This window comes from Moschus berezovskii, chromosome 22 (assembly GCF_049115385.1).
Source record: "Moschus berezovskii isolate FMDL1 chromosome 22, NW_MosBer_1.0, whole genome shotgun sequence".
Classification (NCBI taxonomy): Eukaryota; Metazoa; Chordata; class Mammalia; order Artiodactyla; family Moschidae; genus Moschus; species Moschus berezovskii.
This window is the reverse complement of record NC_142481.1, coordinates 28293231-28306032: the sequence shown is the minus strand read 5'-3', so window position 1 is coordinate 28306032 and position 12802 is coordinate 28293231. Positions and strand designations below refer to the sequence as shown.

The 12802-nt window shown below is 48.1% G+C and overlaps 2 protein-coding genes across 7 annotated transcripts in view; one reads left to right on the top strand and one right to left on the bottom strand.

The window, feature by feature from the left end:
* The window catches only part of LRRC36 (leucine rich repeat containing 36), an 88177-nt gene that overhangs the window by 54868 nt on the left and 20507 nt on the right, over positions 1-12802 (top strand). For 3 of the 5 annotated variants that reach the window (XR_016035829.1, XR_016035828.1, XM_088830277.1), the window contains exons 13-14: positions 1826-1940; positions 4150-4316. Coding sequence is in view for 3 of the 5 variants with exons in the window: in XM_088830277.1 (XP_088686403.1) it covers positions 1826-1940; positions 4150-4316 (282 nt within the window). In the remaining 2 variants the exon portion in view is untranslated. Of the gene's footprint in view, positions 1-1825; positions 1941-4149; positions 8339-12802 lie in introns of those variants that run through there. The other 2 variants (XM_088830278.1, XM_055412536.2) reach the window with 1 other exon arrangement.
* Positions 8468-12145, bottom strand: TPPP3 (tubulin polymerization promoting protein family member 3). 2 transcript variants are annotated; one of them, XM_055412553.2, is made up of 4 exons: positions 11996-12145; positions 9405-9598; positions 9139-9292; positions 8468-9017 (listed from the first exon to the last, which is right to left on the bottom strand). In XM_055412553.2, exons 2-4 carry the CDS (start codon positions 9590-9592, stop codon positions 8829-8831), a joined length of 531 nt encoding a protein of 176 aa, XP_055268528.1. In that variant the 5' UTR covers positions 9593-9598; positions 11996-12145; the 3' UTR covers positions 8468-8828. The 2 variants fall into 2 exon arrangements, with proteins under 2 accessions (XP_055268528.1, XP_055268527.1); XM_055412552.2 differs by having other exon boundaries at positions 11986-12141.

Below are 12802 nucleotides of genomic sequence, written 5' to 3'. Positions count from 1 at the left end.
TAATTCAGAATTAAAATTTGTGTTTTGATTTTTCAAAACAAATTTACATACAAAAAAATGCACACATTCTAAGTTTGATGAGTTTCAATGTATATGTATACTCATTTAATTCCATCCAATCAAAATGCAGAACACTTCTCTACTCTAAAAAGTTCAACCCTCTTACATTTAGGTTCCCCTACTATCGACCCTTGGCAATCTGATTTCTACAAGCTAATGTTATTAATTTAATAGCATAGGCATCTCCTTTAATATCACATGAATATGCCGTATTTATCTATTTAGTCCTCTATATAGTTGTTTTTAATGTTATTTTAAATAAAGCTGTCATTATTTATATTATAAATAATTCAAAGAATTTCCAAACATTCAAAGACTTGAAATAGAAGAAAAGACCCTAGAGTGAAAATGCTTCTCTAAGATCGTCTTCTCTTCTGATGGAGCTGAGAGACCTAATATTTATGCTGTGATAAATAAGGCAGTTATTAATATCTGTGTGTATAAATCATTGTGTACATTTTCGACCAGTTTCCCTAGGAGACATTCCTTGAAGTAGAATTAGTGGGTCCAAGGATGTGGACATTTTTGAGGTTTTTGTTACACATTGCCAAATCATTCCTAAAAAGGTGGTTTCAGTTTATACGCACATCAGCAGCAAGTATGTATTTGAATGCCTTTTCATTTCACCCTTGCCAACATTGGGTATTGTATATTTTTCCTCTTTATGACAAGTGAAAAGTAATATCCTATTGAATTTGTGATTTGTTCTACTTTATCCTTAGTGTAGTTTAGGTAGATAAAAGTCTACCCTTGACTTTAAACTTCTAGTTCAGCACACCAAAACAAACATTATGGGTATTTGGATATTTGTATGAGAAATTTGATTTGGAAACCAGCATTGAATTCCCAGAGTTGAATCTCATCTATCTAATATTTATAAGCCTGAATAATCAAGACATCAATCTCCACTTACCTACACTGAAAATAAATAGGTGTTTATTCACTAGATACTTATTTTCAACCAGCTGTGAGGCCCAGTACTCTCTTTGGATTACTGGTGATAAATACAGCTGTTGTAGCCCTGATTTCTACCTTCCAGAACCTTGCTACTCGAAGTGTGAACCAGAGATCAGCAATATTAGCATCACCTGGGGATTTGTTACATATATAGAATACTTGGCCTCACCTCAGACCTACTGAATCAGAATCTGTTTTTTAATAAGATTCCCCAGGCAATTTGTAAGCATATTAAAGTTTAAGTACTGTTCTAGAAGACTGACTTGCAGATCCAGAGTTCTTGTGCTTTCATACCTTATTATTGCAAGCCTTGGTAACATATTTGGAAGGCTAAGTGAATGCCTTGGCCACAAATTCAGTTTCTGCAAGTGCTCGTTGAGCTATTATCTTGTGCCCGACACAGGTCTAGGTGTTTTCACATGTTCCATACAGAGTGAGGGACATACATTCATGAATTAAAATGCAGAATAGAGGGAGACCTAATATTTGTTGACTGCCTATGCCTATGACTGCAGGTGTCTCACTGACTCCTCCTAACAGTGCTGCGGGACAGGGTTGTGAAATTCACAAAAATGAACTAACATGTGCAAGATCAAGTGGTTGAATTTTAATTCAGATATGTCTTCTGCTAAACTGTATATTCTTGTCACTATATCTGCTGTCTTCAAGAGAAGGAATGGTGAATGGAGTGTGAAGGTGGGTGCAGTGGGGCCTCCAATTCTTCAAGATGCCCACCCGTTCACTCAAGCTCTGCTCAAAGACTAGCTGCTTGGAATCCTCTCACCCCCATATACTGTAACCTTTGTAGATGATCTTCTGCGCAAAAACCAACAGCTGAACATGCAGGTGTCTTGCCTGAACCAGGAGCTTGCCCAGCTGAAAAAGCTAGAGGAGACCGTGACTCTTCTCCATGAAAGTCAGAGGTAGGATTGGATCCATCTAGCTGGCTTCTGGAAGCAGATATTTACTTTCCTTTATCTCCTTTGTTTTACTTGGCAAGTTAATATCTATATACTTTTCAAATTAACTATATTCTGCGTGTAAACAACCTGCATCCAGGCCAGTTAGCTCAGGGGTCAAAATACTGCTTTCCAGAACACACCAGGGACTAAATATCTTTGCTGGCACTGGTGGGTTACAACACCTCAATCATAAGTAGTTTCTCACTGGATCCAACAGGACCCTTGTTTGGGTCAGCTAGCTTTCCTCAGTCACAATGTACCCCTAAAATCAGCCATCCTGCTCTTCTGAAAAATGTCTACCTACTCTTGGTCATAGAAGAGAGGTCAGGCACACTCAGAGTGATAGGGAAAGAATCCAATGTATGTGTTCTCTTCAGAGTTCGATAACATGAGACTCTTCAAAGAACAGTTTCCCCAGGCTACAGGCTAGACAAATCAGAAGAGGCCTCAAGACTATTGGTATATTTAGAGAAGCCCTTGAAATTTTGATTTGCCAAACACCTTTGCTAGGACCATCAGTGAAGCTTAAATAGAAGAACTCTACTCCCCAAGCCTTCTAGTCCCTAACTTCACTTCCTTATTTTCCTTGGAATAGCTTAACATAAGGAGGATTTGACCCAGATCCATTCTGGCTGACTTTTAAAAAACTTTTTTTCTAATAATTGTAAACATATACAAAAGTGTGTATGTGTGTGTGTGTGTGTGTTAGTGGCTTGGTCATATCCGACTCATTTTGACCTCGTGGACTGTAGCCTGTCAGGCTCCTCTGTCCATGGAATTCTCCAGGCAAGAGTACTGGAGCGGGGAGCTATTCTCTTCTCCAGGGGATCTTCCCAACCTACCCACAGATTGAACCCGGGTCTTCCGCGTTGTAGGCAGATTCTTTACCATCTGACCTACCACTATATAGGGGTATAGGTATACACCCCATACCCCTATACTATAGGGGTATAGTATAGGGGTAGCCCATACAAGAGTATAGTGAATAGCATAAATTCATGTTTATCACACTTGGGTGTGTACAGAATCACCTGAAAACTTGTTGAACTACAGAGTGCTGGGTCTCACCCCAGAGTTTCTGATTCTGCAGATCTGGGTTGGGAACTGAGAATTTCCATTTCTAGTAAGTTTTTGGGTGATGCTGTTGCTTCCGGCCTGGGGACCACACTTAGAGAACATTAAGGTTTATCTCTTTAGTGATGTACAAATGGCTATATTTTAGAGTAACTTGAATTAATTATTTTCTGTGTTGTTAAACCATCACTTCAATATATAGGTTCAATTTATTTCATTTTGTTTTTTATTTATAGGGAATATTTTTATTATTTTGATTTAATCCTGAGTACAAATATGTTAAACTTACATGGTCCCAAAGTCAGATCTATAAAATCAGATAAATTCAAACAAATTCACCTTCCTTACCTGTCTCCTCTATCCTTTCCTTCCCTCCCATTAGCCTTCCATTGCAGGCGTGGCTGTGTATTTGTATTCCCTCTATTGTATAAAAGAGGCATAATGTTGCTTTAACATTTTATCTTAGAAATCATTTCACAGTGATGTTTAGAGTAAGTTCTCACTCCTTTTTATACATACATAGGATTCCACAGTGTGTGTAATTAATCCTCTACTGATGGACATTTAGGTTGATGGTATCTTGCTGTTACAAACAGTGCTGCAGTGAATAGCATTGTGCATACATCATTTTTGGCAGGGAGGGGAAGTCTCTGATAGCTTCTAACATTACATGGTAATGCAGGGTCCAAGAATACAATTATGACTAGCACTATTAGCTTAATTGCTGAGGCAGTATAGATTAGAAGCAGAAATTAAGATCTGGAAATAGGAATAGAAATTGCAGGCCTGGTCAGGGGCCAGTCTCCTGGTGTTTCTACTTATTTCATCATGAAAAGTGCTTTGGAAAGAATAGAACAGTCACTATGTAAAATGTGAACTGTGTTATTGCTACAGTCAACCTGGAACATAATCAAACAGGACTGTAATAAAGAAACTGTTGTCCCACTTTTAAAATAACCCACTCATAAATTGGATAGTTCTTTCTATTTAAAGGTGTTACTTCATTTTACATTTATCTTTAGCAAACATTTCAGGTCTGAATGACATCTACTTTGCTTTTATGACTTCACGACTGTCTTTTTCCCCCGTGTCTCAGATCCCTGGTGGTAACTAATGAGTATCTGCTGCAGCAGCTGAATAAAGAGCAAAAAGGTTATTCTGGGAAAGCACTCCTGCCTCCTGAGAAGAGTCATCATTTGGGGAGATCATCACCCTTTGGGAAAAGCATGCTGTCTTCCTCCTCACCAGTAGCACATGATACGGGTCAGTATTTAATACAGACTGTTTCAGACTCTGTCCCAGAGCCTAGTCTATGGAGCTAACACTGTGCACCTTCTTTGCAGCTTGTCTCTCAGCCCCAGAGGGCTCTCAGTGTCATTACCACTAGTATGGTGGCATTTTCCCACAAGATTAAGAAAAAAAGTCTTAATTACACTGTATTGGTCTTTCTTTTTATTTCTCTTTTTATCTCCTCCCATCAAGTCATTCTTTCCTTCTGCCCACATAAATAGTTGGCACTTAGTCCTAGGTATCATATCACACAGGAACACTTGGCTGAAAATGTCAAAAAGGAAAAAAACACTAGATATTTTTCCCAAGTGTCAGTTGAAACTGTGTAGTAGGAAGTTAGAAAAGAATATCCATGGCCAGGTATGTTTTGTGTTAGAAGAAATTTCAGAGAATCTCTATTGATCACTTCATCAAATGTGTTTTGGGTTTCCTCCGAGCAGCCAACAGTTTAGTTGTGTGATGGAGCTCAAAGCTTGCATTGGTACCAAACAGGCCTAAATAAAAGCCTAGAGAGATGCTGGAAAGAGAGAGTAGATAATTCCTACTCTGGAGAATTGGAGAAAGTGTCAGTGAGGACTTGAGTGGAAGATGCAAAATGAGTATAATGGTACCAGGTACAGCGGGGTGCAGAGCCTCCTAGGCCAAGGGTAGAGGGTAGAAATGTCTGGGCCCCCAGGGATCACTGGGCAGGGAAAATGTAGGTCATGGTGCCATGAAGTGTGTAACTAGGGGACCTTCCTAGCTTGGGAGGGAGGTATGATGTCAGGAATATGTCCCCTAAAGAAACGATCTTTCAACTAAAATCTGAAGAATTGGAATGGAAGATCACCAGGCAAACATAGGATTGAAGGCAGAGGCAGTGGGGAGAGCTGCAGAGAGAAATAGCATAAGTCAAGGCCATGGAATGGGAAGAAAGTCCAATCAGGGGACAGAAGGCCTGAGAAGAGATACGCACCATCTAGGTTGCATGGTTTCTTAAGGATTTTAGATTGGGAAGGCAGAGGGGTAGTAGATTTGTGTTTGAGAAGCTTTCTCTGTAAAAAGAGTGGATTGATGTCTGGCCATGTGGAGTGGGCTGGATCAGAGAGGAGCTAGAAAGAAGAGAGAGAAGGCTGGCTCAGTCCAGACCAGAGGTGCAGCCTCTGAAATTTAGCTCTGAGCTCAGCATCCACTTTACACATGAATACCTGGTATTTCAGACTGAGGATCAACCTTTTCTTTAATCCTGATTGATTAGGCATCAATGGGAAGGGATAATGAAAGTGACTCTTGTGTTTCTGCTTCAAGGTTGCCCAAGTAGCTCATGTTGCCAGAAAGCTCTAGAGAGTGAAGGACTGTCAACCTAACATCATATTGTACTTCTCTTCATCTTCAGGGTCATGTCAGAGAGAGAGGAAGGTAGAAAGATTAGATACTTATTTGCTCCCCTGATCCAGGTGCTGTGCAGGGACAGAGAGCTATGCTGTAATAATGAGACATGAAAATCACAACTAAGATCACACATCTCTAGGTTAAAATCTACAGACCTCTTGACTTCATGTGGGTTCCCAAAAGGAGCATGTGCAGTGGAGCCATAAGTTTCTTTGTGCGGCATGACTCTGAGGGAGCTAGGAGTGAGCTCGTTTTCTGTGGAAGTGTCAGTAAGGACAGCCCCCCACCCTACTTTGCTGGTCCTGTCTTGACTCCACTGAGAGGCCTCCACAGAGCCTAAGTCTTGCCCAGGTAGTGTAGCCTTAGTCAATAGTCTTATAGCCCTGTGTTGTCCTATTTCATAGTCCCAACCCAGAGCACAGGCCAACTTACTTGACAGCCAATGAGGTTTAGGGGAGGTGGGGACAGGGATAATTTTCTTCTCTCTACAACCCAGGCTCACTTTCTTCTCCTATCTGATAATGTCAAACTGGAACCTATTCAGAGTACCTCTGAAGAGAAGCAGAGCCTGACCAAGACTAAGTCACCTTCCACCCTATTTTCTATTATCACTGAAAATGGCCATTACTGTGCTAGGCCAGGCCCCTCTCTAGGGTTGCTGGTCATTCCTGCAGAATTCAACTATGGTTCTGATTTTCCCTGTGTGGCCTTGGTGCAGAGGGCAGCAGTAGATTGGTGGCATCAGGGAAGGGCCAAAGTGTTGTTGCCTTATGGGGCTAAGTGGGCACAACATGAAGCAGGGGAAGTCCCCTGAAACAAGTATCAAATAGAAAATAAGTGGAGAAGAATTCCTCACCCTGGACCTGGGACTGTTGGAAGAAAGACAGAAACAAGGATGACATGGAAAACAGGTCCTCAGGGAAGTTCTGTGCACAAAAGGAGAGGCAGGGCCCCCTGACAGGTTTCAACTTCCTACCAGCTATACATAGTGGGTTCTGACGGCTCCATCCCACAGATCCTAACCTTTCTTCCTTGCCCAACTGGGTTTGCTAGCAAGGGTATCCAAACCTGTCCACCATGAGGAGCTGTGGGGAGTGGAGCAATGATAACCAAAGGGCTGAAGTGGCATTGTTTGGTCGGTTGCTGCCAGAAACCAGATTCTATTAGACTAAAGGTTTTCTGGCTCTGGGTGGGCCTTGATTTCTTTCAGGTTCCATAACCACTTTTCAAGAAGAGCGGACTTTACTCCTACAAGGTGGAGTTTCAGAACTCAGCCAGTTTTCTTTCTGGGCTCCCCTAAGCCACACTGCCAATCGTAGGAGGGGCCAGCATGCTGCTCCCATATGTACTAGACAGTCATCTCACCTGCAGCTTAATAACCTGGACCAGGCCAATTTGCAGGATTTGGATTTCACTCCTGTTAGGCTCATTTAAGTAAACTTGCAATTTAAACCAATTCCCCAGGGCTGGAGGAAACATTCCTCTTACTACTTGCTGGTGGGAGAGGTAGCGCTCTCTGAAACTCTTCTGTGAGCAATGCAAGGTCTGCTGAGTCAGGAGATCCCACAGCTGTCAGCCATTAGGCGAGGCTTTGCTGTGATCAGGTGATGGTCTCTGCTCTCTAATTTTCACTTAATCCCCAGAGTCTCTGTTTCAAGTTTCCCTACCCTTCTAAACCCCTGCTCCAAGTGACTTTGGGCTCAAGGGACTCCAGGGCCACCTGGGGCAGAAACATCCCAGAACAGCTCAAGGGATGAGGAAATAAATAGTTGTGCTGCTTTGCTTTGTTATCTGAGTCAGGAAAGAAAATATTTGTGAATGTGTGCTTTTTAAGCCTTTTCTAGCACTATTGCTAGAAATGGACAGTCCCTAAATTCCATCCAGTCCACTTGTCAACAGGAAGGAAGGAGAGTTTGCCCCAAAGCCTTAGACTAAGGAGTAACTCTGTCCTAACATTGAGAACCTAGAGGGGAGAAAGTGTTGATCTGGAAGCTCCTAGGATTTCTCAGGATCAAAGAAAGACACCCCTTCCCCCACAGCCTGGGGTGGTAAACAGATGGGAGGGGATCAGCAAGAAGAGGCCCATTCATTGTTGGACACCCTGATTGTCTGTCAAAGGCTGATGTTGAGTGCCAAGTTCTATCACTGGGCCTCTAGCGTCATTTTTGGAAATCAGTGTTGGGGCTTGCTGTGTTCGAGCCTGGCCAGGGAGACAGAGGCATGCTTCTGGCCTCAATACTGCAGAAGCTCCTTCACTCTTTGGGCCTGAGTTTCCTCCATTATAAAATTGGGTGTTGAACTGTCTACTGTCTAAGATTCTTTCTGGTCTTGCATTTTCTGAACTTCTGAGATGCAGCCCAAAGTGACTTGCCTTGGTGGCCCCCTGAAGTGGAGGTCTGTCAGCAAGCTTAGAGCTGAGGCCTGGCACTGGGCCCCAGCAGTGCTTAGCCCAGGCTGAGTTTGCTGTCTCATCCCTCCCCCTGCTGTGAAAGCGGAGAGGCCAAGACTGAGGCCCTAACTGCGGGAAAGCAGCCATGCTGCCAGATCTCTGGGTCAGGGCTGAGGTAAAATGCTTTTGATATCCCTCTGCAGCATCCCCAGGCAGCCTGGCTTGGTGTTAATGGAAGGGGCATGGTGTATGTCTTTTTCTGGGCAGGGCTGCCAGTGGAAGAATCAGCAGTGTGTGACATGGAGGGGGTTGATGACACTGAGAGGTTGTCATTACCCTTGTTGTCATATACCTGAACAGTCCATATTGGTACAAAAGGTGTCTTTATTGAGGTCCAGGAAAGAATTAGGCACTTGGCCAGAGCAGCAGCTTAAATATGAGGCAAGCAGGCAGGGGGTTAGCCATGCCCAGGGCTAGGTTGGTGTGGTGAGGCTATAGGCACAGATGCTCCTCAGACTGAGAGGCTGAGGAGGTAAGAAAAGGGGGAAGGGGACGCAGAGCAGTCTGGGTCAGAGGCCTGGTGGGCTGGCCCTGAAGGGCTGGGCAGGAAGCGCTGGGTGGCAGATCCAGCAAGGAGGGGACCGGGCTCTCTTGCTCCACGTGCCCCTTAGGCCAGGCCTGAGCCTCTGGCAGGGGCAGTTGCGCTGGGGGGGCCTTCCTAGGCCTCACTTCTTCACCTTGGCATCATAGGTGCCTGCATTCTTGTAGGCACTCACGTAGCCACTGTCATCCAGGATGTCCTGCCGCCCAGCAATACCCTTACCCTTGCCACTCTCATCAAAGCGTTCCTTGTGGGAGCCCGTGTACTTGCTGGTGTCAGTCAGCCGTTCCACAGCACCCCCTGTTTTTGCTTTCTGTTTGAACAGAGATCCCCCCAAGGGTACCTGGTTAGAGAGCCCAGCCCTTCCAACCCCAGCCAAGATTCCCGCCCCCCGCCACCCATCAGTGGTCATTCAAGACCATCAGGGCACTTACAGTAACACCTATATTGGCTGGTTCCTTGCCTGCCACCAGCTGGCAGATGGCATCAAAGGCCTCTTCCTTGCTCTTCCCCTTAAATCGCTTGGGTGCCAGCTCTTCTAGGGCCTTCTTGAACTCCTCATAGTTGATGACCCGGGCAGACTTCGCCCTGCCAAGTATGTGGACACCATGAGTTTGCCCCCTGTTCCACAATCTCCCTGGTTCCAGCCCCCCAATTCCCCTTCTGGGAACATCAGAAGCAGGAAATGCCTGGGGCTCACTTGACTTTGGAGAAGACGATGTCGACATCGGTCCCTGTCACAGCCTTTCCGTCAGCCACCTTGCAGTCCTTGCACAGCTTGGCCCAGTTCTTGCCATTCATCTCATGCCCACTGGCCTTGGGGTCACCATGGATGGCAAACTTGCGGAAGCTTTCCTCCAGCCCAGCCACATCTGTGCTCGCTGCCATGCCACCCTGTAGGGATCCACCTCAGTCACCTCCCAGCCAAGTTCTTCCCCCTTCCACCAAGGCTCAGTGTATCGCTGCCTCTAGCTCAAAACCTGCAAGGTTGACGTTTCAGACACTCTGCCACACACTCTCAGAGCTGGAGATGGAGCTGCCTGAGGAGAAGGACCAGTATTCAGTGTCTGACTGGGCCCCAGAGCCATGAGGAAGAGCATTGAGAGGAAAGGTCCTGTCACTTAATGCCAGCCTTGGCTCAGAGTGGAGTTCAGAAGATGAAATCATGATCCTTGCACCAGGCTGGGAACAGAGTGGCACTGTCCAGAAAAACTGTGAGGGCAGCAGCTGGGGCTATGGCTTTGTCTGACCCTGGCACAAGGCTTGCTTGGGTGGAAGTGAGGGTGGCAGATCAGGCCCCCTCCCTGAGAGTTTCATGCCAAGCTGGGTCAGGCCCTGGTCAGGCTGCTGGTTGGGCAGGTATTTAGTGAGGATGGTGTCTCTGTCAGGGTCATGAGGACTCAGCCCAGGCTGAGAAGGGAACCAGCGCACAGGCAGGGGTGCATGCCCCAGGCAGGGGTGCAGCTGGCCCAGCTGGGACCTTGTTACTATTTGCTGTTAAACAAAAACATGAGGGAAGGGGGAACTTGGGGCTGGCCTGGCCACAGTTTGTGAAGCCTGGAGACAGTTGCTAAGGGAGGGTGGTGCTGCTTGGAGAATGTTGCTAAGGGCAGGATGGTGTCAGGGCGGCTTAGGGAGAAGCTCCCAGTGCTGCTGGGCTGGGCTGGGCTGGAGAATGGGCTTACGGGTGGGGCACACCAGCACTCCCAGCACCTGGGGCACAACCATGGCTTCCTGGCCCCTTACCAGCCTCTGGGGCTGTAACCTCCCAGTTTGTGGAGTTTCGGAGCAGGAGACTGTGGGGGGCTAGTCTGAGTGGGGGTTGTCGAGTTTTGAACCCTGCCCTGTTATCTTCACATCTACCCTCTGCACTGAAGCACACTTCCCCCATGTCTATACCTTCACACCTTCAGCCCTCCGTGGAGGCCTCCTGGCCACAACCTGAGCACCACCACACTAGTCCACACTCCACAGCTGAGAGCACTCAGCCCTGGCCCTCCATGCCCTCAGCCTTATTCCCACTGACCACACCCTTAACCTGGTACTCAGACTTCCCTGACCACACCAGCCCTGCACTGAAGTGTCCCCCACAGCCCTCACTGCAGTCCTCTGACCACACCCACAGCCCAGGGACTGGGGCCTGGACCACTCCCTCAGCATTCAGCGCCCACACATACACTAATAGCCCTATATCAAGGCCCTCCAATAATACCCTCAGCCCTGCACTGAAGGATCTTCCCTACACTTGCCCACAGCCCCCACTGCATTCCCTGACCACACCCTCAGCTCTGCACTGAAACTGCCTCCATGTAACACAGCCTGGTACAGAAGCCTCCTTGACCACACCCTCAACGCAGCCCACCTCTATCCATACCCCGGAAGCCCTGGAACTGGGTCCCCCGTCCACACACCCACAGCCCTTACTGAGACCCCTAACCAGAGCCTCACAACTCACCCTCTCTCCTGCAGCCCCTGACCACACCCTCTATAACCCCCTTGTCCACACACCCACAGACTTGCGTTTCCAGACTCCCAGGTACTATGCCATGACACCCCTGTGTTGAGACTCCCATCTCCTCCACTGCAGCCTCCTGACCACACCCTCAATTGTATCCTCAGCAACTATCTTCCACCTCTCCCTTTTGTACTAGAGCCTCCAGTGACCACAGCCTGGATCCCTGCCTGCCTAGCTCCCTTCCACTACCACTGGCCTTAACACTGAAAACCCTCTCTGGATCAGCACACACACCCATCCCTAAGTTGCAGCTTTGGGAACTGACAGCACCCACAGCTCCTACATTGCAGTGACTCTGTGGGCCCAGGCTCCCTTTCAAACAGCACTCCCCTTCCCTGTCCCTGCACTGCGATCTCCCACCAGGGACCTGGAGGAGACCAGCACTTTGTCCACTAAGGGTAAAGTCTGAGGGAGTTTGAGTGCCACGGGATGCTTGTCCCAGGGACCTTGGCAGGACCCTGCACCCATGCTCGCTCTTGTCTGTGGAAGATGGATTCTTGGTAATGGCAGGCTGATCAGGTGGCACCAAGTCACAGGCCCTAGTCCCAGGGGTCTGCAGGCTCCTCTGGGACAGCTGGAGTCATCAATCAGCAAGCAGTTGGGGGTGGGGATAGGGTGGAACACTTGGGCCCAGGGCAGGGCCGCTCAGCTGGTGTCCTCAGCTCAGGACCATCCGGGGTTGGGACCGCTCCCACGCCGCTCCCACCCCACCCCCTTCTTATTGTGCTGAATACTGACTAGAGTGGCTGGCGCCGGGATTTCCTACCGTTTTCTACCTCGTGGCTGCTCCTACAGTGCGCGTTCGATGGACAGGACGCAAGAATGAACCGATGGTCGCAGGAGACTTAGGCGACTCCGCAGCTCTGCTCCCTGCCGGCTCTGGGGCGGGACTGCAGTCGGGGCGGTTCCGCGGTATTATCCCTTGTTTCTTGGTCTCCATAGAGACGGCGAGCCCCACCTTCGGGGCTGTCTCGGCTCGAGAGTGACCAAGGTCACACTGGCTCCACCTACCCGACCCCGCCTTCTCCCCCCCTCTGCTGGGGGCGGAGCTGCTGCAACAGTCTCATCCCGCTGCTCCCCCGGCAGCTCTGGCAGGGGAAGCCAGACCTTTGTTGTTCTGGAGGACCTCGGAAGACCCCCATCCTGGCCTCCGCCCGAAGTTCAAAGCTGGTCCCCACCTTCAGGGGAGATCCAGCTTCCCAGAGCAGCAACCAAAAAGGCCTTTGGTGGGAGACTGGGCGGGGAGAGGAGGGGGACTGGGAGGGGGGAGGGGGGAAGAGGAGACGTGCAGAGGAGTGAGGAGGTCCCTTCCCTTAGTGACATGGGGTCTAGAGGTGGCTCAAGACCACAGCTCTCCAATGAACATGTAGCATCCCCACAACTCCGGGTCACTGGGGGCGGGAGGGGACAGTGAACGAATCCTGAGTGCTCCGGGATCTACACCGACATCGGTCTTGCGGCCGGGGAAAAGCTCCTGGACCTCTTGGGTCCGCGTCCTCATTTATTCCTACCCCACCCCGGTATTAGCCTCGGCGTCTCTGCTTCCGCTGCTGCCTTCCTAACACAAATGCTGCTTTCCTCCT